Source organism: Sapajus apella, unplaced genomic scaffold (genome assembly GCF_009761245.1).
Source record: "Sapajus apella isolate SASKATOON/1434 unplaced genomic scaffold, GSC_monkey_1.0 scaffold138, whole genome shotgun sequence".
Taxonomy (NCBI): domain Eukaryota; kingdom Metazoa; phylum Chordata; class Mammalia; order Primates; family Cebidae; genus Sapajus; species Sapajus apella.
Genome location: NW_022437078.1, coordinates 46,365 through 68,274, shown reverse-complemented (window position 1 = coordinate 68,274; position 21,910 = coordinate 46,365). Strand labels below are relative to the sequence as shown.

The 21,910-nt window shown below is 40.1% G+C and overlaps 2 protein-coding genes across 5 annotated transcripts in view; one reads left to right on the top strand and one right to left on the bottom strand.

The window, feature by feature from the left end:
• Positions 1 to 4,484: 4,484 nt before the first annotated feature.
• Positions 4,485 to 21,281, bottom strand: MFAP3 (microfibril associated protein 3). Of its 4 annotated transcripts, none has more exons than XM_032263785.1 (3): positions 21,221 to 21,281; positions 10,720 to 11,183; positions 4,485 to 7,698 (listed from the first exon to the last, which is right to left on the bottom strand). In XM_032263785.1, exons 2-3 carry the CDS (start codon positions 11,012 to 11,014, stop codon positions 6,941 to 6,943), a joined length of 1,053 nt encoding a protein of 350 aa, XP_032119676.1. In that variant the 5' UTR covers positions 11,015 to 11,183; positions 21,221 to 21,281; the 3' UTR covers positions 4,485 to 6,940. The 4 variants fall into 4 exon arrangements, with proteins under 4 accessions (XP_032119676.1, XP_032119679.1, XP_032119677.1 ...); XM_032263788.1 differs by lacking the exon at positions 21,221 to 21,281 and adding an exon at positions 20,940 to 21,197; XM_032263786.1 differs by lacking the exon at positions 21,221 to 21,281 and adding an exon at positions 15,279 to 15,520.
• The window catches only part of FAM114A2 (family with sequence similarity 114 member A2), a 45,604-nt gene continuing 44,966 nt past the window's right edge, over positions 21,273 to 21,910 (top strand). Inside the window, exon 1 of the mRNA XM_032263781.1 lies at positions 21,273 to 21,375. The gene's annotated coding sequence lies outside the window, so the exon portion shown is untranslated. The remainder of the gene's footprint in view (positions 21,376 to 21,910) is intronic.

Here is a 21,910-nt window from a genome sequence, read left to right as displayed (position 1 = left end):
CTTTCCTCTGCCTGGAGTATCCCTCCTAATTTTTGAATGTCTGGCTCCTCATAATTTGGGTCTCAGCACATGCCCTTTTTGAAGGGGTTTCTCTGATCCCCAGTGAATAGATATACACTGCCATTCACTCTCTGTCACTGTGGAGTCCCTGGCTCATGGAAGAACGCTTGGCACATAGCAGGTGGTCAGTAAATACCTGTTAATGAATAAATAGGTTAAGAAAAGTCAACTATACCCCAGCAGAATCTGATAACCTGTCTGCTGTTTGAGCTATGTGTACTAGAGACAATAGAAATGATGACGTGAAGATTCAGCCTAGCATATATTGCTTCTAATTCTTGTTTTGTTCATGTATGTGATCATTTTCAAGGAATATGGTTTCTAATTTTATCCACCAGAGAACCACATTTTGTTCCTGGAATTCATGTGAAGATGACCTTATCGCACACTGCTTCTTACCCACAACCTCCATTCTTCCTTTCTTAATTACAGAAGCCCAAAATTCGGGACAATGTGTCCAGTTAAAAATAAACATGCTCCTCTCTGCAGGCTTTCTTACAGCTACAACAGGTAGCCATGTCTCCTAGTTTTGGCCACTGCATAGCAGAAGTTGCGTTAGGCTTGGGGAAAGCCATCACTTCCTTGATAAAAAGGTGCAAACTCATCTGCTGTTCCCTTTGACCTTCTACCCCTCTCTCTGTCTGGAATGTAGTCATGAAGCTGGAGGTAAAGGTGTTGTCCTGTGTAGCAGGTGCTGTCATTGCTCTGCCCACATAGGCTTCCTATTCAAAACTCCCGTGAGTCTCCATCTGAGGGCTTTTGCTAGTTATAGGATCATGCTGAGTCTGTAGAATGCAGGCTGAAAGTGCCAGGGGGGTTAGTAACCCTGTGAGCAGCCCTTAACTAATGACAGATGGAAGCTGGTAGATAAATATCCCAGCTCTTTGGCCTTGAGGTGGGACAACTCTGGGGCAGAGAGCTCCCTGAGGTCCCCAGTGGGACTGAACACTGATTGTCCACAGCAGTAACCCACTCATGAACACATCCTGTGTGGGCTTCCTTTGCTTTTCTCATTTCCCCACTTGCTTACCTTCCTGGGATCACTTCCCAAATAAACTACTTTCATGTGAATCCTTTTCTCAGGAACGTCTTCTGGGGGACCCCGACCTAAGACATCTTGCGACCTTGAGGATGAAAGCCACATGCTAAGGATAGAGAGGGGTCTAGAAAGAGCTGAGCCCCTGATGCCAGTTCCTAAGTCCCTGCCCCAGCCTTGGACTGCCTATCTCTGGATTTGAGAAAAATAAATCTCTTAGCTATTATGATAAGCCACCACAATCAGGTAGTATGCAGCCAAATGCAATTCTGAGGTGTGTGAGAATGTTTAGTTGACCACAAATGCAAATATAGTCATCAGTTGGACAAGGCTACTAACAAAGCTAACACTGGCTGCATGACTAGCCCCTTACATCAGGTGGCAGATCAGAGCTAACACTGGGTTTGCTTACCAGTTGCTGTACTTAGTCCCTGTGCTAATTCTCTGAGGTTGGCATTATCAATTCTGTTTTACTAATGCAGAGAAAGGCTGGGGCCCTTGTCCATGGTTACAAGGCTAGGGGTAAAATCCGGATTCAAAGTCCAGCCATCTTTTGCCATAGGGAGATATAGGCTAGGTTTTCATTCTAAGGGAGTTTTTGGCATTTAAATAATGAGTCACACCTGCCATCTGTTGCCTTTGCTTTCTCCTAACATCCTGAGCTTTTCCATGCCTGTTAACCATCATCACTCTTCACCCTGATGGAACTGCAGGCTTTTGCTTCTACCAGAGCTAACCCTCCTGCCTGCCAAATCTCACCATAAACTACACACTATAATCACAAGCTTGTTAAATATGTACCAAATCGTCGTCTTTTTTTTCTCTAGCTCTTGCCTTTGCCAGGAATGCTTTATTTCAGAAGAGTAAATTGCTGTATTTGGGCCCAGGGAGGATAGGCTGGTATCTGCAGGCCTGTTGTGGGCAGGCTACCCATCTCAGTGTAGCTCATAGCACTGAAAACATACACAACACTTAGGTGTAAATATTTGTAAGGTTAGAGTGGGTAGCAATACTGGAATCCAAGTTGAATTCAAACTTACTACTATGCTGGGCACTGTGGCTCATGATTGTAATTCCAGCATTTTGGGAGGTTCAGCCAGGAGGATTACTTGAGGTTAGGAGTTAGAAACAGCCTGAGCAACATAACAAGACCCATCTCTACACACAAATGCACGCACACACACACAAACACACGCACACACACACAAACACACACACACAAAATTAGCCAGATGGTAATGCTAACTACTCAGGAGGCTGAGGCAGAATTGCTGAGCCCAGGTTGTGACTGCAGCAAGCCATGATCACACCACCATACTCTAGCCTGAGTGACAAAGTGAGACTGCCCTTCCCCCTAAAAAGTTACCCATTTAAAATCATTAACATTGGCTGGGTGTGGTGGCTCATGCCTGTAATCCCAGCACTTTGGGAGCCCGAGGCGGGTGGATACCTGAGGTTAAGAGTTTGAGACCAGTCTGGCTAACATGGTGAAACTGCATTTCTACTAAAAATACAAAAAATTAGCTGGGTGTGGTGGTGCATGCCTGTAATCTCAGCTACTCAGGTGGCTGAGGCAGAAGAATTGCTTGAACCCAGGAGGCGGAGGTTTGTAGGAGCAAAGATTGCACCACTGCACTCCAGCTTGGACAACAAGAACGAAACTCTGTCTCAAAAAAAAAAAAAAAAAAAAAAAAAACAACAAAAAAAAACATTAACATCAAATTTTATCAAACATACAAATGAAACATACTCTATAGAAAATTTCAAATAGACTATATACTCCATTGAACATTTAATAAATTATATTACACTTTTAAAAAGAGACAAAATTATAATGCAAGTATTTATTAAAATGCTGACCATTTAAACATCATCTGAATTATATGAAATACTTATTTACTTTTGTGAAATGTGTTAATGAGAATCTAGGAGTTTCTATGTAAGGCTGAGCATTTTCAATGTTCCCGGCCTAGACGAGAAAAGAATGCATTCTCTTACTGGTACTCAGGAAATATTAATACAATACACTTGGGTTCTAACTGCTGGTGTGTGGAAATGAGGCTAGCACCCATGACTGGCTGGGCTCTAGAAAACAAGCATGCAGTGCTCCTGTGTCACACGGGACCCAAGAGACAAAAGTCTGATCTAGGGTGAAGCTACATGCAGAGGGTGAAGAGGACTATACCAATAGGCTCATGGGTCTGGAGGAGCAAGGAAAGCCATGCACAGATATTGCTCTGACCTTAAAATATTTGTTAAGTGAGGCAAAAAAGAAGCCAGGAGTCTTCTCATGTTCATTCCAGGTCAGCAATTTCCAAGATATTTCTATCAAGGTAATTGGTAGAAAATATAAATGTGTGCTGGCCCTGACTCAAGAATTAAACCATCATAACATATACATATACAATTTGGAGGATGGGCAGTTATCAAACAGCCTATAAACTCAAGTGGAGCATCAGCTCAACTGATATCTGGCTTCAGCTGGTAAGGAATCATAAAGATGTTCAAATGTTGATATTTGGTGAATGTATTTCACAAAGCTACCGTTTCATAAGGACAATAAGGTTCACTATATAACAATAAATGAAGAAAATTTACAAATAGGCCGGGCGCGGTGGCTCAAGCCTGTAATCCCAGCACTGTGGGAGGCCGAGGCGGGTGGATCACGAGGTCAAGAGATCGAGACCATCCTGGTCAACATGGTGAAACCCCGTCTCTACTAAAAATACAAAAAATGAGCTGGGCTTGGTGGCGCGTGCCTGTAATCCCAGCGACTCAGGAGGCTGGGGCAGGAGAATTGCCTGAACCCGGGAGGCGGAGGTTGCAGTGAGCCGAGATCGCACCATTGCACTCCAGCCTGGGTAACAAGAGCGAAACTCCGTCTCAAAAAAAAAAAAAAAAGAAAATTTACAAATGAGATGACAGAACTATTTAAAATATATTTTAAAGGCATTTTTCACTAACTATAAAATCCAGTGAGATGAAAAGATAATTACACTACAGTTACTATCAAAAGACTTTTAGACTGTAGTTGAAGTTCAAAAGGCTAAGGATTTCACAAAGAGATAACATGAGACTTAATTATATATGAAGAGTATTTGATTAGATACAGTAAATATTAGTGTGATTTTCTTCCTCTTGAAAACTAGCTTTACAAAGTAATATCAACTCCAATTAAATTTTGACCTACTTTAATTCCTCATCAATGGCACCGTAAGCTAGTACACTCAAAGTAAATCAGTTACTCTGGGCCACCAAATTAGGCCATCCCTATGTTTCTAAAATAAGCAGGATACAATGGAGTAGCTTGCATTTAGTTACTAGTACAGTTTTGTGCAAACTTACAGATTTTAAAAACATTTTTTCTATTTTTCCAAAGTTCTGCTTCTTAGGACTTTGATTATTAAACATATCTGCCTTAGGGTTCCAAATAATAATGTCTCCTATGAGAACATGTGGGGTAAAACCATCCTCTAATTTGACGAGCTACATTCTAAGAGATTACTGCAAATCTGCCATGTTAGGACAGGGTTGAAAGCACTATCTGAAATCTGAGGGATGTTTAGAGTACTGACCCCAGACAAGGGATTAAAAATTTTTTTTGGCCAGGAGCAGTGGCTCATGCTTGTAATTACAACACTTTGGCAGGTGAGGCAGGAGGATCATTTGAAGCCAGAAGTTCAAGGTCAGCCTGGGCAACAAAGTGAGACCTCCCCTTCCCCCCGCGCCATCTCTACAAAAAATAAAAACATTTAGCCAGGAAAGGTGGTGCACACCTGTGGGACTAGCTGCTTGGGGCTGAAGCAGGACTGCTAGGCCCCAAGAGTTGGAGGCTACAGTGAGCTATGATCTTGCCACTGCACTCCAGCCTGGGTGGACAGAAAAAAAATTTAATTTTTCAAGAGAAACATTGTGGGAAGGGAAAAAGTGTTCCGTAATCTAGGATATGTCCAAGAGCCTTTGCTCTCATAGCCAAATATATGAAAACAATTTTCCTTAAAGAAATACCAGTCTATGAGCCAAGGCAAGCTTTGGCTAGATGATTGGTTAGCTTTTATTTGCCTCTAGAGGTTTCCATGGAAACAGCCTGAGACACACAAAAGGCAGCATTATCATCTTTATCCATGATGCCATTTGATAAAACTGCACATTGATTCATTCATGCCATTCAGAGCAGATGTATTACTTCTGATAAGCCTGAACAAAGGGAGGCACGGAGTTTTATCTGGTTACACTTTGAATTTCCTGTCTTCCTCTGTTTGAAACCTTAAATTAAAATCCTGATAACAATTCCTCTGAACATTTCCCTCAGGAGCCTCTAGCTGAAGTAATGCTTCAATAATCGGGACAATGAAGAAACGTGAAGCCCCAAATGGAGCTCCACTGCCAAGTTCTTAAAATTATATGGCACCACGCTTCCTGTAACTGAATAAATTGTTCTGAAGAGTATTCACAATTCCATTATATCAGATCTCAGCCAGGCAAGAAATGCCACCTTAAGTGTTTATTATATACAGTTAAACCAGGTGGCATCATCCTTTTTTTTCTCTTGATGTCTAGATACGTTGTGTGTTTATTTTAACATAGTAACGCACCCTCACAATTATCCAATCTTATTTCAGGTTAGTGCTTCTTGGAAAGGCTACAAAAGCAGCCATAGCTCAGAATTATGTATCTGAAGTAAACAAAAATAAAAAGCTCAACAACAAAATATAAACCAAACAAACAAGATAAAGAGGCATGTAACCTATAGCACCATACTTAAGACCACAGAGGGCAGGAGGTTTGATAGAGGTCTTAAGAGGAATACAGTTCTGGGTTTTCTCCTAGGATGAGATCCCAAATATAGAACCCATTTGTAGAGTCCAATACTTTTAAAAAGGGAAAGCCTGAGATATTCTATAAACAGAAATATCAAAATCCATGATTTGCCAAATGAATTGACACTGTTCTTGTTCAAAAAGCATCAGATATTATTCCTTAGAAACAAATTGCTCACTTTGGAAAATCAGTTGGGAAACCCCTGCCAACCTCAATGAACTACAATGATGTCTCAGTAAGTTAAAAAAACACGATACACCGCCAAGAAGGACCAATTTGCTCATGGAAAGTAGTTTGCAAGTGAGCAGTAGCTCCCTGATATCGGTATGACCATGCAGACATGGGTTACACTGAAAAGATTCAACCTTGCACACATCATTATATGCTCCACATGGCAAAACATCTGAAAAACACCCAGATGTTTTTCAAAACCTCTGTGCATAATGACATTGGTGTGGAAATCTAGATCTTAGCTTAATCCTTTCCAAAAGAAGGGAGTAAAAGTCCGGGGAAAGGTTTACTTAGAGATAAGTGAAGATTCTGGTATTTAAAGGTGTTGGGTTGAGAAGCTATAGAGCTAGAAACAATTTCAGATCTCACCTAATCCCTCATCTTATTGATGGAAAAACTGAAGTCCCAAAATAAGTATCAGATCTAACTAATGGAAGAACTGTGACCAGAAGAGAAACCATGGGACTCTTAGTTCAGTGCACTCTTAGTTCAGTGCTTGTCCCATCATGTTTATCTGGGGCTCCTTTAAATCTTAGCATGCATAATTTAATCAAGCTCTAAGGATAATGACTGAAAAGTATCAAATAGGAAAAATGCTGCCTTTTAAGGAAGATTATGGCAATTCATGTTCTGATGTGCTTAATATTAACAAAGGGAAAACTCCAGTCATCTTTTGGCAAAAATGTTACTTCTAAGAAACAGGTTCCTTTTCTGAGAGCTGATTTTGTAGGTACTGGGTTACAGCAGACTGTAGATTACAGCTGACAGTTTTCATATGCCCCATCTTTGTAGTTAAGAGTTAGATTCTGCAGATCCTATATCATCAGGCGGACTGAAATGACCACTGCCTTGAGACTCTGTATCAATACTTTTGGTTTCTGACTGAAGGTGGACAGAAACCTGAACTGCTATCTCCTGGCCTTGTTCATTCAGAGAGCCATCATCTGAATCTCCTCCTGGTGAATTACTCCGTCCCATCTCTGGGTTAATAACATAGATGCCACCCTGAGCATTCAAGGCAGGTCTCTCTTTAATTCTTTCACCCAGGTCATCAGGGTCATCCACTCGCACAGCCTCAAACATCTCCTCAACAAAGGCTCGACAGTTTAGAATGAGAGGTGGAAGAGGGACACTTCTTGCCAGTTCTTCAATATAACGAGCAAACTCCATGGTCTTAAATTGTGTGACTTTGGCGAGCTCCAGAGTTTTGGCTGAGGTAATGATGGGGATGCGTTTTGCAATCTCAAAAGCCTTCTGAAGTTTCTCAGCCCCTTCAGTTCTAAAGAACTCATTGATGGCCTTCTCAGTCTTGCGAAGATGGCTGCTCATCATACACAGCCGTGTGACATTTAAGATGAGTGTGATTGTAAAGGCAATCAGGCAAACAATCATGTAATAGACACTCATGTCTCCTGAGGTGAAGATAACACGTAGGGTGACAGAGTAGGAGGCACGAATTGGAGAGGTGACGAAACAGGTATAGAGCCCACGGTCATCAAAGGCTACATTGGTGATGTTTAGGAAGTTATCAGAAACCAACCACTTTCCACCTGATAATTGAACAGGAATGAAAAAAAAATGACAGCACAAAGAAGATTATTACTAACTATGCCAGCTGCCTTATCAATATTCCACTTCTTCATCAAGAACTTTAACTAAACTGATTTGTTAGATTCTTGTTTGTTTAAATCATGTAAAAAAAAAAAAAAACAAACAAAAAGGGGCAGATTGTCATGCCCAGAGTCAGAATATAATTAGCTTGGAACTTAAAAGAAAATCAAGATCTTCCTTCATGGCACTAATAATTGACATAGCTTTCTTTTCACTGCTAGACATAAAAAGCCTTTCTGTGAAACAGGTATGTCTACATAATGCTCAACAACTAATCATAAACAAGCTTACAGTTTATACGTATGTGTGTGTCTACATCACAATTGCTACCAATACATTTTCATATACCATGAGGGTATGTGAAATATAAAACAATGGTTTAAAATAATGGTATTTAAAATTTTTATGAGTAATTTTAATTTTTTTCTTTTAACTGTGTTTGCTCACTTTTCCATAGTGAACTTATATAACAAGAAAAAATTATTTAAAAAAAACCTGGCAATTTAATGCATTTGTTCAATTAGCTGCCTAATCTGGCATGCCTTGCACATATCAATTTTTGTTTTTGTTGTTGTTAAGAAACATTTCTTGATGGTGATATCTTGATTTTCCGGCAAGAGTAACTGAAGCATAAGCCAAAAAATACATCTCAAAAGTCAGGGTAAATGAAAAGCTTGGCAAAAAGAATAAAGCTGCCCTTAAGATGCCTATGCTTCTTTCTATTTTCAACTTAAAACATACTGCCTCTCTTCCACACGTGAAGGTATTTTCATTCAGGGAACATGTATACAGAACTATACAAGGGTAAGAAAAGTAAAGCATATTGACTACCCATTTTGATTCAACATGCTTCAATAACTTGGTTCTGCCTGCATAATTCCTACTTCTGCGATACATTCCCAAAGCACTCTGTGCTTTAACTATGAAAGGCATTCAAAGATGGGATGGATGGGCTAACCTGCAGTGTAAGGATGCATTCCTAAATGCATTCACTAGAGGTGGTGTCCCAGGGGAGGTTAGCTGACTGCCTGTTAAGCATTACTTGAGTGTCCAATCTTCAAAATCTCTTTCATCCCCAAGGTTCTCTGGATTATTTTAATGGCACATAAATTAGTAAGCACTCTGGATTTTGTCCATTTTTATCATCATCAAAACTTATCTCCATCCTGCAGCTATTAATATATTTAAGAGCCATCACTTCACTAATAGAAAAAGAGGAGGAAAACATGTAGTTGTGAATATAGCAATTATTCCATAAGCTTCTGTTCTATGAAAAAATGAATGAAATTCATGTTTCATTCCTTTCCTATGAAAAGGACACCATTTGAATTCAAGGTATGATGAACTGCCAAGACTCCATTCATCAACCATTGCACTACAACCACAATATAAACTCTCTAGCTCACTTGCTGATAATAGCTCAAGATTTATGAACCTTATACTAGACTGACATGCTCTTTAAACTCCTCTCACTTGAGATTCATAAAATTTAATACAATTTTCCAGAGCTGCTGCTGAAAGCATCAATGATAGATGTTACCGATTTTCAAAGTAAAGGCAAAACAGAAAAATAAAACTGCCATTCCACTTGGCTGGTCTTGTCTTAACCTAAGGCTTTGTTTATCCAGTCAGTTTACAGTGATAACACTGAATGAATAATTTAAATCTCAGAGGTGTTTTGTCAGGATGTCGTAGAGCCCAGAGAAGATGAGAGTCTGGTTCATTGGGTCCAAATATGGAATCCCAAATCACATTCAAAGTACACATTCCAGGTATCACTCTAGATATTCTAATTCAATAGTTTTGTATTTTATACACGCTGATTAAAAATACTCTGCTCTTTCTAACAATTCAAACTCTTCAATCTCTTGGTGACTAGTCACTCAGTCTACAGAAGATTAAAATATTTACTGTATATGTGTGAAGGAAATATCACCTGTCTCCTTTTGTATTTTCCACCCTAATATGAATAACTAAAATCTCTTTAAATTTCAAAAGGCTACGTTATCTTTCTAATACAAAAATTTCTGAAAGTGTAGCTTGTGGGGATCTTAGAATTTAATATTCATCCCTTTGGCGATTATTTCATGGTGTCTCTTTTTGAGGTCCATTATAACTCAAGTACTCATCAAAAAGATCTTTATAACAGAACATTGGTTAGGGAAATAGTAGTCTGGATTAAAACAGATCTATGAATAGCAAAATTAAATAAAAATCTGTCAAAAAGCGGACCTTGCACACATTATCACTATGTTTATGTGATTTTTAAGACTGAAATAAAAAACGCAAAAAAAAAAAAAAATCCTCTTTTCAAGTAAATTAAGGTATAGAATGGAAAAAAATGAGTTAGTAGGGCTTACAAGTTCCACAGTTCCCTTCTAATTCTCTGAGATCCAACATTAAAGTTTTATGCACAGATTGATACCCATTTTCAAAAATGTCCTGGATTTCCTCCAAATTTTATAGTAACTCATTTCAGAGTAAAACATTTTTATTGACAACAAATTTTCTTAAGTCTACCTAAAACCTTTCTTGATGTATTCACACAGGGCTACCACATTGTACTACTGTCATAGTAGCTGAGGTGAAGGGTGCTCCTAGAGTTGCGTAGTGCATCACCTGTACAGCTGTATGCAGCAGCCCTGATTTACTCTACCTTCAATGAAGAAGGAAAGCCACCGACTTGCAAAGAAAAATTTCAACTCACCAGGAGAGAAAATAGCTCACTGTCATCATGTGAACATCTTTTAAACTTATAACGATATTTTTTTTTTGTTCTTCTGGTTAAATAATAATACTTTGCTTTTTCTGATAGGTATAACACTCCAGACCTTTCAAAATGTTTTAAACTATTCATCTTGGCACCTCATCTTTGATACTTCTTGTTTAAGTGTTAAAAAATAAGAAGACAGTAAACAGGAAATGAGTAATCTTGATTAATTACACCCTAACACAGTTACCTCTGCCTCGGCCATCCAGTTGCTGTCCTTTTGAATTGTGCCAATGAACATCTTCATGGTGACTGGCCGTGAGAAGACACTCAATTGAAACACTAGTTCCCTCTTTGGCTATGATGACATCATCATCTGAGTGCGAACTTGCTGAGAGTTCAAAGCTTGAGGGAAAGGATGCATTGTAAGAACTATGATTTGCTTCCAGTGAAACCATTTGGTTGAAGTCCACATCTTCCAAAACGAAAGCAGCTGGCACAATAATACTTGCCACTAAAGTGAATAAGCAAAAATGTAGCTTCATGGGAAAATGGAAGAAAATCTTGTTTAGATTTGGAGAACTCAAAAACTTTTACACTACAACAAGAGCACAGTGGGTAATTTATTGCTTGGTAGAGAAATTTTTCAAACAAGTGGTAGATCCAGTTATATTTTCTAGTCTTCGAGATTAAACGATGTGAGTGGAGAACCACCTAAAAGAAAGCCAGATATAAAGTTTAACCAACAGAGACTCATAATGGGGTGAAACTCTATATGTCCCAGAAATGAATAGATGTGAAATGAATTAGGATAATTGGTGCTGACATTGGGGAGTAATTAGAGAATAGTACCTAAAAATCTCACAAAGAGACAGCAGAAAAAGCAATGAATTGGGAAATAGCAGACCTAGATTTTGGTCCTAGCTTTGCTACTAACTAGCTGTACGACCTTGGAAAGTAACATTCTCTCTGGGCTTCTGTTTCCTCATCTGTCAAATGAGGGACTGGATGAGATAATCTCTAAGGACACTTCCAGTTCTAAAATGCTATGATTCTATTTCATTCTGACAAATTTTATGCAACAGGGAGCCAATGAAGGCTAAAATATTTATCTTAATGATCTTTTATTTCAACCTGTACCATTACCATCTGTTGTTATATCAATAATGTAAATCAACTGGCATATCATAATAACCATGGAGCTCAAAATTTGAGTAATTCAAGTATAAAGATATGTTAGTTATAAATAATGCAGGGACACTTGAGGCTTTGTTTTTAATACTGGAAAGAAAACTGCACTTATTGCATACACATAGAGTTATTGACTTAAATGTTAGACAACAGAATTTTCCTTTAATAGTTTCTCTAATACCAAGAGACAAAGTACAGTGTATTTAATTGTTTGTAAGAATACCAAATTTCTAGCTCAAACTTTGTAAACTAGCTAAGTGAGGAGCTGACGGCTTAAGTGTCTAGTTAGTAAAAATGTAAATATAAAACTACAAGGACAGATTGTTAAACAAATTTAAAAGAAGAGCAAAATATCATGAATAAAAGGCAAAATAACAACCCAGTCTAACAGTCTATGTATTTATGATCACCTTCCTGGTAATTTGATTCCCCCTTTAAGCTACCGACTTGCAAAGAAAAATTTCAACTTTTATTTCTAAAATATGGGATGAAATACCTAGCTTTATGTCTTGTAAAGTCCCAAGAAAATTAGTTTTCGAAATGACATTTACTCTCTTTCATACTTATATGAAGGTTGCTTGATCACAGAACATAAAAAGCAATGAATCACTGTATTTGGCCATTAAACATCTTAAAGTCTAAATTATAATACGGTGTGAATGTCATTTAATTTTCATTAGCCCTTGAAAGGATGGTTGAACGGTGATGAGTACTTTTCCAAATCTTTAAAATTTAAGGATGGAGTATATAGAGTAAAATTAAAAACTTCGGACTTTGGCTATACATAACACACTAAACATGTTTATTTTCATATCCTCCTAAAACCCCACTAAAAGGACACTAAAGGAAATGAAGACTTGGGCAGTGAGAGGGGATTTTGGAAGTAATATAATCTAATTGATTCAGTGGACAGTGATTTGCTTCTTACTATATGCTACAAGTTAGTAGGAGAATCTAGCTTACAACACCGTCTCTTTTTTAGGAGGGGTGATGGGCAGAAACAATGGAAATAACATTTACTGAATGACTGCCATAAGCCAAGCACTGTGCTAGGGGCTTGACATGTAAGCTTCCAAGTTATATTTCATTATAAGAGATACAGCAATTGGAGGACATAATTGTGTACAATAATTAATAACTAGAGCTTATTCAGTGATAACCATTGCCAGACTCTATGTTTTATATATGCTACCTCATTCAGACTTGGCAATATCCTATGAGAATAGACTCTGTTATTTTCCCATTTTAAAGATGAAGGTACTGAGGCAGTGAGATTAAGTCATTTATAAAAGTTGCAAGGCTGGTTTGAGACAGAGATTGTATTTGAATCCTATACTCTGAACCTCTCTACTGCCTGCTTAAGGCTCTGAGCTGGAGGCTTTCTTGCTCTTTGTAGTAGAACCAAACCAAAACCAAAAGACCCCCACAACTCCAGTTTATTTTAATACCACCTCATTTCTTATCCTGCCATCTCCTTCCTTTCCACTCTTCCCCACCACTGAGTTTTAGGTTGGAGGGATACATTTTCATATATTCAACAGTATCTACTGAGCATCTACCATGTGCCAACCTACTGCCCTAGAGACACTGTCTCAGCCTCCACAAAGCTCAGACTGGCAGATGATGGACACTAACTACATATATACAAAATATACTCAAATGCTACCCAAGGGAAAATACAGATGCTACAGAAGGACCCAAGATGGGGAGTTAACCTCATCATGGAAAGTCTTTGAGAAAGTGAGATGTGCAGCAGGACCTGAAGAATAAAAAGGAATAAAAATTGGAAGGAAAGCACTCCAGGTAGAGGGCCAGGGGACAGGGAAAAAGCAGAGGGGTCACTGGTCAGGAGTTGTTCAGGAAATAGAGCTAAAATTGTGGTGAAGAGAAGTGGTGGCCAAAAATGCCGCACCTGATTCCTGATTCTGGAGGGGAACTAACTGGGCCAATGGTCAAACTGGAGGCAGACTCCAGAAGCTGCAGTGGCTGAAGTGAGTGAGGGGGATATTTGTCCATGATGAAGAGGTCAAAGAACTGAGAGGCTCAAATGTGGGCAGATCACCTGGGGGTATGGTCACATCCCCCCAGGATCAAGGTAGCTTGTGTAGAAGAAACTGGAAAGAAAGGAAATGGACTCAGTCTTCCTGCTCTGAGATTCAGGAACTTCGGCAGAATGAACAGCCATCACAGGCGAGGGCTGCAGGGCAATCAGTGTCCTCACCAACACAAGGCTTGGCAAAGCTTAACAGCCACATGGAATTCTGTCTTCCCGCAAACTTCCTGGGCCTCCTATCAAGGCATAGCTATTCCTCCCACATAAATTCAGAGTATAGCTGTATAAAGGATGGTTTCTCCCTCACCCTAGAGCCCTCCCACCTACCTTACTCATCTGGTGCTGGTATTTGCTGCTCTGTACTGCTAGGCAATCTATCTCATCTCACCTACGAACCCCTTAAGAACAGGGCCTATATTTTTTATTGCTATATGTCATAACTAGCACATGCTCAATAAATATTGATGGAGATTAGTTTAAATTTGATTCAATATGTGACAGATCTTTATAAATTGAATAATGTTATGCAACAGGGATTATAATTGTTCAAACTGATATACAGTTACCTATTACAAATTCTCTGAGACAAAAACAGTCAATGCTAACAATCTTGAAAGGCCTTAAACGTACGTAATTAAAGGCATTCTTCTGACTCCCAACCACTGACATCTTTTACCATCCTGTCCTAGAGGATAATGGTAGGAATAAAAGATCACCAAGTCCGGAGTTTCCAAACCAGGTTGAATATCACAATTCCCAGGAGAGTTTTTTAAAAACATAGATTCCCAGGTCCCACCCCAGAACAAGTGAGTAAGGAACTCTGTGTTTGCATCTTGGAATTTATAACTTTTAATTGGCTCCTTGGGTGTTTCTGAGGCACTGGGTTGATGTACTGCATCTAAGGGCCACTAATACAGTTCCTCATTTCCTCTTTTGAACAACTTCCAACAAGAGAGATATAATCACTCACATTAATTCTAGATTTAGATTACTCAGGATCAGCATAATTGAACATCTCTAATAAAAGCAGGGTAGCAGAGAGATTCAGAGTATAGGATCCAAATACAATCTCTGACTCTAACCAGCCTTGCAACTTTTATAAATGACTTAGTACCCTCATCTTTCATAAATGCCTCCTTGGTCCTCTCATCTTTAAAATGGGAAAAATAACAGCATCTATTCTCACAGGATTATTGCAAAGTCCGAATGAGGTAATATATATAAGACAAGGAGCCTGGAAATGGTAATCACTGAATAAGCTCTAGTTATTATTATTGTTCATGCTTCTTTCAGATATTGTACTAAAATTTACATTTGATAGTTACATCATTATAAAACACTCAGAATACCATGCAACCATTTAAAAATCTTGGGGGTCGGGGGAAGGGGACACCATTATGCAATTTTAATCTTAAGTTTAAAATTTCACACTTTTTTCTCATTGCAAATATTTTGTGATATTATGGAGCAGTCAGGCATTGTAAACTAAGCTTAGAAGCCAACCATAATGTGACATTGTGATGTGCCCTCAGTTTGTGGTAAAAGATTTGTTGTGATCTACTTACCCTACGGCTCCCCTCTTTGAGCTTGTATCCCTATCTTCTAGGGCCCAGGAGGAAGGAAATCCATTGGCAAAGTAAGCTAACAGAATTTTTGTTCTTGGAACTTGGAATTGAGACCCTTGTGGGTCAGGGTCATTTGAGGAAACGAAGGAAAGTGGGGGCTGAGGCAGTCAGGTTTGGGTCACATACCAGGAGAAGCTGTGAGAAAGGACAAGAAGGATGGGGAAAGGAGACATTGGGAAGAGAGGAAGAGGAACAGGGGAAAGAGAGAGACTTATACATGCTGCTTTGGTACCTGACAGAATTCTACTTTCTGGTTCTCCTATTTTATTTTTATGAAACATCTTTATTAAATTTTACTCAAAATTAAAACCACGAAAGTGAAGATGAACGTGTGAACAATGTAATAAATGGGGAAATGGTTAGGTGGGAGAAAAAAGATTAAGTTCACAAAAAGTGATTGAACAGTATCTGTGGCTACCAGGTAGTCTTCATCAGAGGTATTCTCTTCCTTACACAGTGGAGTGTGGTAAGCAAATGGCCCACGTGGCCAAGACTTGCAGTTCTTGTTTTCTACAGACACAGCCATTTGCCTCTACTAGAAGTTTACAGAAACCTACCAGACAGGATCTAGGAAAACACTATAAACTCCCTTAAACTGCTCTTAGGTCAAAGGTGGCAGAAGTAGCCTGGTACACTGACGTTGTGCCACAAGAGAAAGAGGTTGCACAATGGCCTTACACATCCAGTTAATACTGGGCACTTCTTACTGTGCATCGATTGCACTGACTATGATCATTCTACTCATTCTAGACTAATGACTTTAAAACAACAGCTAAGTCAAGGACCTATCATGGAAGATGAAGTACAGTAGGTGGTGTAAGAGTTGCTGAGGAGAATTAGGGCACTGTGCTAGAAACTCAAGAACTTATAAGCTAGCTTGAAAGACAGGGCAGAAACAGCTAACTATATTTAAGACAATGTGATTGAAATGCCATTGTGCTGTGAATGCAAAAGAGAAAAGATTAATTTTTTTTTTTTTTTTTAATTTAAGACAGAGTCTTGCTCTGTTGGCCAGGCTGGAGTGTAGTGGCATGATCTTGGCTCACTGCAAACTCCATCTCCCGGGCTCAAGCAATTCTCCTGCCTCAGCCTCTCGAGTAGCTGGGATTACAGGCCTGTGCCACCACATTCAGGTAATTTTTGTATTTTTAGTAGAGACGGGGTTTTACCATGTTTGCCAGGCTGGTTGGGCGGATTACCTGAGGTTGAGCAAAAAGATGAATTTCTAAGTTTTAGGAATGCAATTCACTTACATGTTTGGGACTTTCTATACTATTAGGCCTGCATACTTTTTACATATGGTACTTTATACTACAGTTATTTTACTTTCATTTCCAATTCTTTAATTTTTCCTCACATATAGATCCTCATATGTAGAACTGTTCACTAAATCAGTTAAATGGGCTGAGGTCATTAAGGCAGGTATATTAGATGCCATGGGAGACACAAGAGTACATGCATTTGTATTTGGAAAAAATATATATACATATATATATATACACACACACACACACACACACACATATATATTGCCTGCTAGTCTTAATGCAGCAGCTGACATTTGAAACCCAAGAATAGATTTCAAAAAGGAAAACCAAAGTGTCACCTTCTTGTTATCAGTTAAAAAGTGCTACACTGTTTGTGGATGAAGTTACTCAGTAAAATTTTATATTACCTTTCTTCAGCATTAATAAATAAAGATGCGGGGAACTAGGGGAGGGGCAGAGTGGGGGTGAGGAGTTGGGGAGGGATAACATGGGGAGAAATGTCAGATATAGATGATGGGGAAGAAGGCAGCAAACCATATTGCCATGTATGTACCTATGCAACAGTCCTGCATGTTCTTCACATGTATCCCAAAACCTAAAGTGCAATAACATATAAAATAAATACATAAATAAAGATGCAACAGATAAGACTCAAGTTTAATCCAACTCCTTTTTCATCTTTTAGGTATACAAAATGTAAACTTGGCTAGGATCATAAAGAATCAGAAATGTAGACGATTTTACCCCAGGAAACTATGCTGAATATTGTCTATATTATTTTAAAAAGAGAGAGAAAAAGAGCCTATAGCTGTCACCCCTAACAGATTGTCTTGTTGCTGTTCCTGCCAACTTCTGAGGGAAGAAATATTTCCATTCTGTTCCAATTTTCAACATAAGTAAATAAGGAAGTAATATGGCTGATTTCTGTTCTGGTGACTCAATATTAAGTTGGCTGAGGAAGCTGATGTTTGCAGAAATAGTTCTGGGAACATGCAAAGTAGGGAAACACATTGATGACCAGGTGGTATTTTTTTTAAACCTCCAATTATCTTGGGATATTAGTGCTTCATTCTCCATAATCAAATGTGTTCTAGGCTGCATTTACAGCTCATCCACTCTTCTCTGCCTGCACTGTCACAATTGGAAAACAGACCAGTTCCTACACCAAGCACACAAATTGACAAAGCAGCATTCTGAATTGGCAAAGGGGAGAAAAAGCAAATGAAGAGCAGATTGTTAGCACTGCCCTATCCTTTGCAAAGAACAAACACAAAGTTGTTCTGCCTAGACTCAAGCATTATTATAGGGATCTGTAACATAAAAAATGTTAGTGATATTCAAACAGAAATCACTATTTTGAGGTCCACTTAACGTTTCTAATTAAAGTAGCCTTTATATTCCCAGTAGTATCTTGGAGCCATCACATACCTCACAACCAGCATTTGGTCAGTCTGAACTGAAACTTCAACATATTTTCTGGCACCCAGAGAAACATCTTCTGTATTTATTGGAGCTTTGCTTTAAACCCAGATTATTTCAGTTATACCTACAACTTAACCCTTTTTGCCATAGGTATTTGCCAAATAGCTACCGGACGCAAATGACAAAAACATCAATGAAACAGGCTTAGATTTATAATCTATCCACACCATTTTTTCTCCCTCTGTAGACTGAAATATCCTTCACTGTTTGAAACTCAGTATAATTAAAACAGAACTCCTCTCACCCTCAGATCTACTTGTTTAGCATATGTATAGCTTGGATAATAGCCAGACAATTATTCCAGTTTTGCAGTATCAAAACAGGAAGACAATCATGGCTCAGTGGTTCGGAGAATGGGCTCTACAGTTAAAGTGTCTGATTCCACCCCTTGGTGAAGCCATAGGCTTGCAAGGCCTTAGTTTTCACATCTATTAAATAACAATAATATTAACATAACTGCCTCAGGGTAGTTGTGAGGATATGATAAACTAATGTGGGTAAATTATAAATATATGCTATTGTTATTATTCTACCTCCTGCATGTTTTTCAGATAAGACCTACTGTCCCTCTCCTCTGTCATATCCTTTTATCTCACCTCTGTATACCACATTATCCTTTCAGTTGCAGAATGGATCTCCTTAACTCGAATCTTACCTCTATGATCTAACCAAACACCGTCACACTCAGAATTGGTCCCAAACACAAATCTGAGCAATTCAGGGTAATTTTACAATCTACTGGTGATTTCTCACTGTCCATGAGATAAGCTTAAAATTCCAATATGGCATCTAAAATTCTCCAAGATTAGATTCAAGTACCAGAACAGAAAGGCATGAGAAGCCCAGTAGTGCACCTAAGCACAATAATTGCTTGTAGGAGGAATGAATGGATTTAAACATCAAGTCTGTTCTTTAGCTGTACCTCTCAGATTAGCTATGATGTGCTCCAGCGGTCTTGGTTTCCTCACCTAGAGGTTGATTACCATTATCATTCCTTTCTTTGCTTAAATCCTATAATCTACCCAGCTTTCCTGCCACAGCTCAAAGCTTCAACTATGCTTGTTTTACTCTCCATTCTCTCTAAGTAACCTTTCACCTTAAAGTTCTGGATCTAGTTGTTCCTTTTGCTTAAAAATCTTTCTGTCCCTTCTCATCAATATCTTTCTGAGGGAAACTGTATCCTCTTTATAATATATTTTTTTTTTTTTTGAGACAGAGTTTCGCTCTTGTTACCCAGGCTGGAGTGCAACGGCACGATCTCGGCTCACCGCAACCTCCGCCTCCTGGGTTCAGACAATTCTCCTGCCTCAGCCTCCTGAGTAGCTGGGATTACAGGCACACGCCACCATGCCCAGCTAATTTTTTGCATTTTTAGTAGAGACGGGGTTTCACCATGTTGACCAGGATGGTCTCGATCTCTTAACCTCGTGATCCACCCGCCTCGGCCTCCCAAAGTGCTGGGATTACAGGCTTGAGCCACCGCGCCCGGCCCTCTTTATAATATTTAACTTTAATTTCATCTTATTCAGGAAGCCCTTTCACATCTACCGTCTTGACAGATGAGTTTTTTCTCTGTCAGTCACCTAACACATTGAGAGTATGCTATTGTAAGACTTAGTTTTCCTCTTAGCAGTTAGTTATCCGTTCAAAAGACTGTAAGCTTACGAATGAGAGTCTAAAAATCTTCTGTCCTTAGCATGGGGCCACTGCCTGTGGCAAGTGCTTAAAAGTTTGAGTTCAGACCTCATCAACGTGGTAGTCAGAAAGGTGTCTGCTGCAAACTTATTAACTTTCCAGAGCTTCAGGCTCTGAAAACTGTTGATGAAGAGATGTGAAGATAAGGAAAGACACCTCTCGAGTTTTACTAGCAGAACACTCTAGAGAATTTGATTGGTTTTCTCACTCTGTAATTTTTTAGACCATTTATATCAAATTCACTTGTTAAAGATGCAGATTTCTTGGCCCCACAGACTTACTGAACAGGGATCTCCAGGGGATGCCTGGGCATCTGCTTTTTTTGTTTGTTTTTTGAGAGGAAGTCTTGTTCCGTCACCCAGGCTGGAGTGCAGTGGTGAGGTCCTGGCTCACTGCAACCTCCGCCTCCCGGGTTCAAGCAATTCTCTGCTTCAGTCTCCCGAGTAGCTGGGATTACAAGTGCCCACCAACACGCCTGGTTAATTTTTGTATTTTTTTAAGAGACAGGGTTTCAGGCCGGGCACGGTGGCTCAAGCCTGTAATCCCAGCACTTTGGGAGGCCGAGGCGGGTGGATCACGAGGTCAAGAGATCGAGACCATCCTGGTCAACACGGTGAAACCCCGTCTCTACTAAAAATACAAAAATTAGCTGGACATGGTGGCGCGTGCCTGTAATTCCAGCTACTCAGGAGGCTGAGGCAGGAGAATTGCCTGAACCCAGGAGGCGGAGGTTGCGGTGAGCCGAGATTGCGCCATTGCACTCCAGCCTGGGTAACAAGAGCGAAACTTCGTCTCAAAAAAAAAAAAAAAAAAAAAAAGTCACAACTAAGATCATGTCATTCATCTGCTTAAAAACCTTCAATAGCTTTCCACTGGGTTCCAAATAAAAATCAAATTCTATCCTTGCTCATAAACCTTACAAGATTTGGTGCTCAAGTCCCTGGCATCATCTTTCTCCATTCTCACCTTGTTCCTTTGGCTCTAGCCAGTGATCTTTTGTCTTTTCCTTGACTTTGCTAAGTTTGTTCCCACTATATGGCCCTTGCACGCACTATTCTCTCTGCCTGAAATGCTTTACTCCAGATTTTCATACGGCTTATTACTCTCCCACTTCCATATTACCCATTCTAAATTTCTTTACAGCACTTACTACCACCTTAGATAATCCTGTTTGTTGACTTGTTTATAGTCTGCTTTGCGCACTAGAACGTCAGCTGCTTGAGAGCAGGGTCCTTCTGTTGGTTCACTGATGTGTCCCAGGACCCCAGGGCAGTGCCTGGCAGATAGTTGGCTCTCAGGAAGTGTTCGATGACTGAACTCCCGCACTCAGGCCAGATTTCGCCTCTTGCACTCCCGACCCCGAGCCACAGGCTACCACTCACACCTCGGCGCTCCTAGGAGCCCCCTTTTAAGGACCCCAATGAAGCCGTCACTTACCTAACCACCATCGAACTCCTTCCGGCCCCAGCGGCTTCCTAACCCGGAAGTTTTCTTGGACACACAGGCCCGCCTCTGAGCTGACCGAGTACTTCCGGGGCAGTAGAAACGCCGAGTCCGCGGTGGTGGCTGTGCTGAGGGTGGCGGACGGCTAGGTGCGGAGCTTCCTGGGACGAGGCAGGAGGGGTGCGAGGTCCAAGGACTGGACCCGGACAGCCGAGGTCGCTAGGGATGGGGAGGAGGCGGCGATCTGACGGTGGGCGGCGGACATCTCGAGGCAGGGTCGAGGGCTGGGAAAGCGCTTTAGTGATTGAAGCGCTACGTTTGTCTGAGGAATTCTGGTCGTTGGCAGCGTGTGGCAACTTAGTTGGGAGCGGACGTTTACACCAGATCTCTCGTTTGGGACCCGTTCTTGGGTGTGTGAAGAAGTGAGAGCGCATGTTTGCTCACCTAGAGACAGCCGTATTAATAAGGATACAAACCACCACCACACCAACCAAGAGCAGCTGTCAACCTGTGGGCGGTTACGTGCCGTTCACTGTTCCAAGCCCCTCACATATCGCGTCATTGAATCTTTATAGGGACCCAGAACCCCATTTGACAGTTGAGGAAGCGGAGGGCAGACAGCTAACCTGACTTCCCCACAATCGCCGCAGGACAGGGAGAAAGTTAACTCCAGAGCCCGTGCAC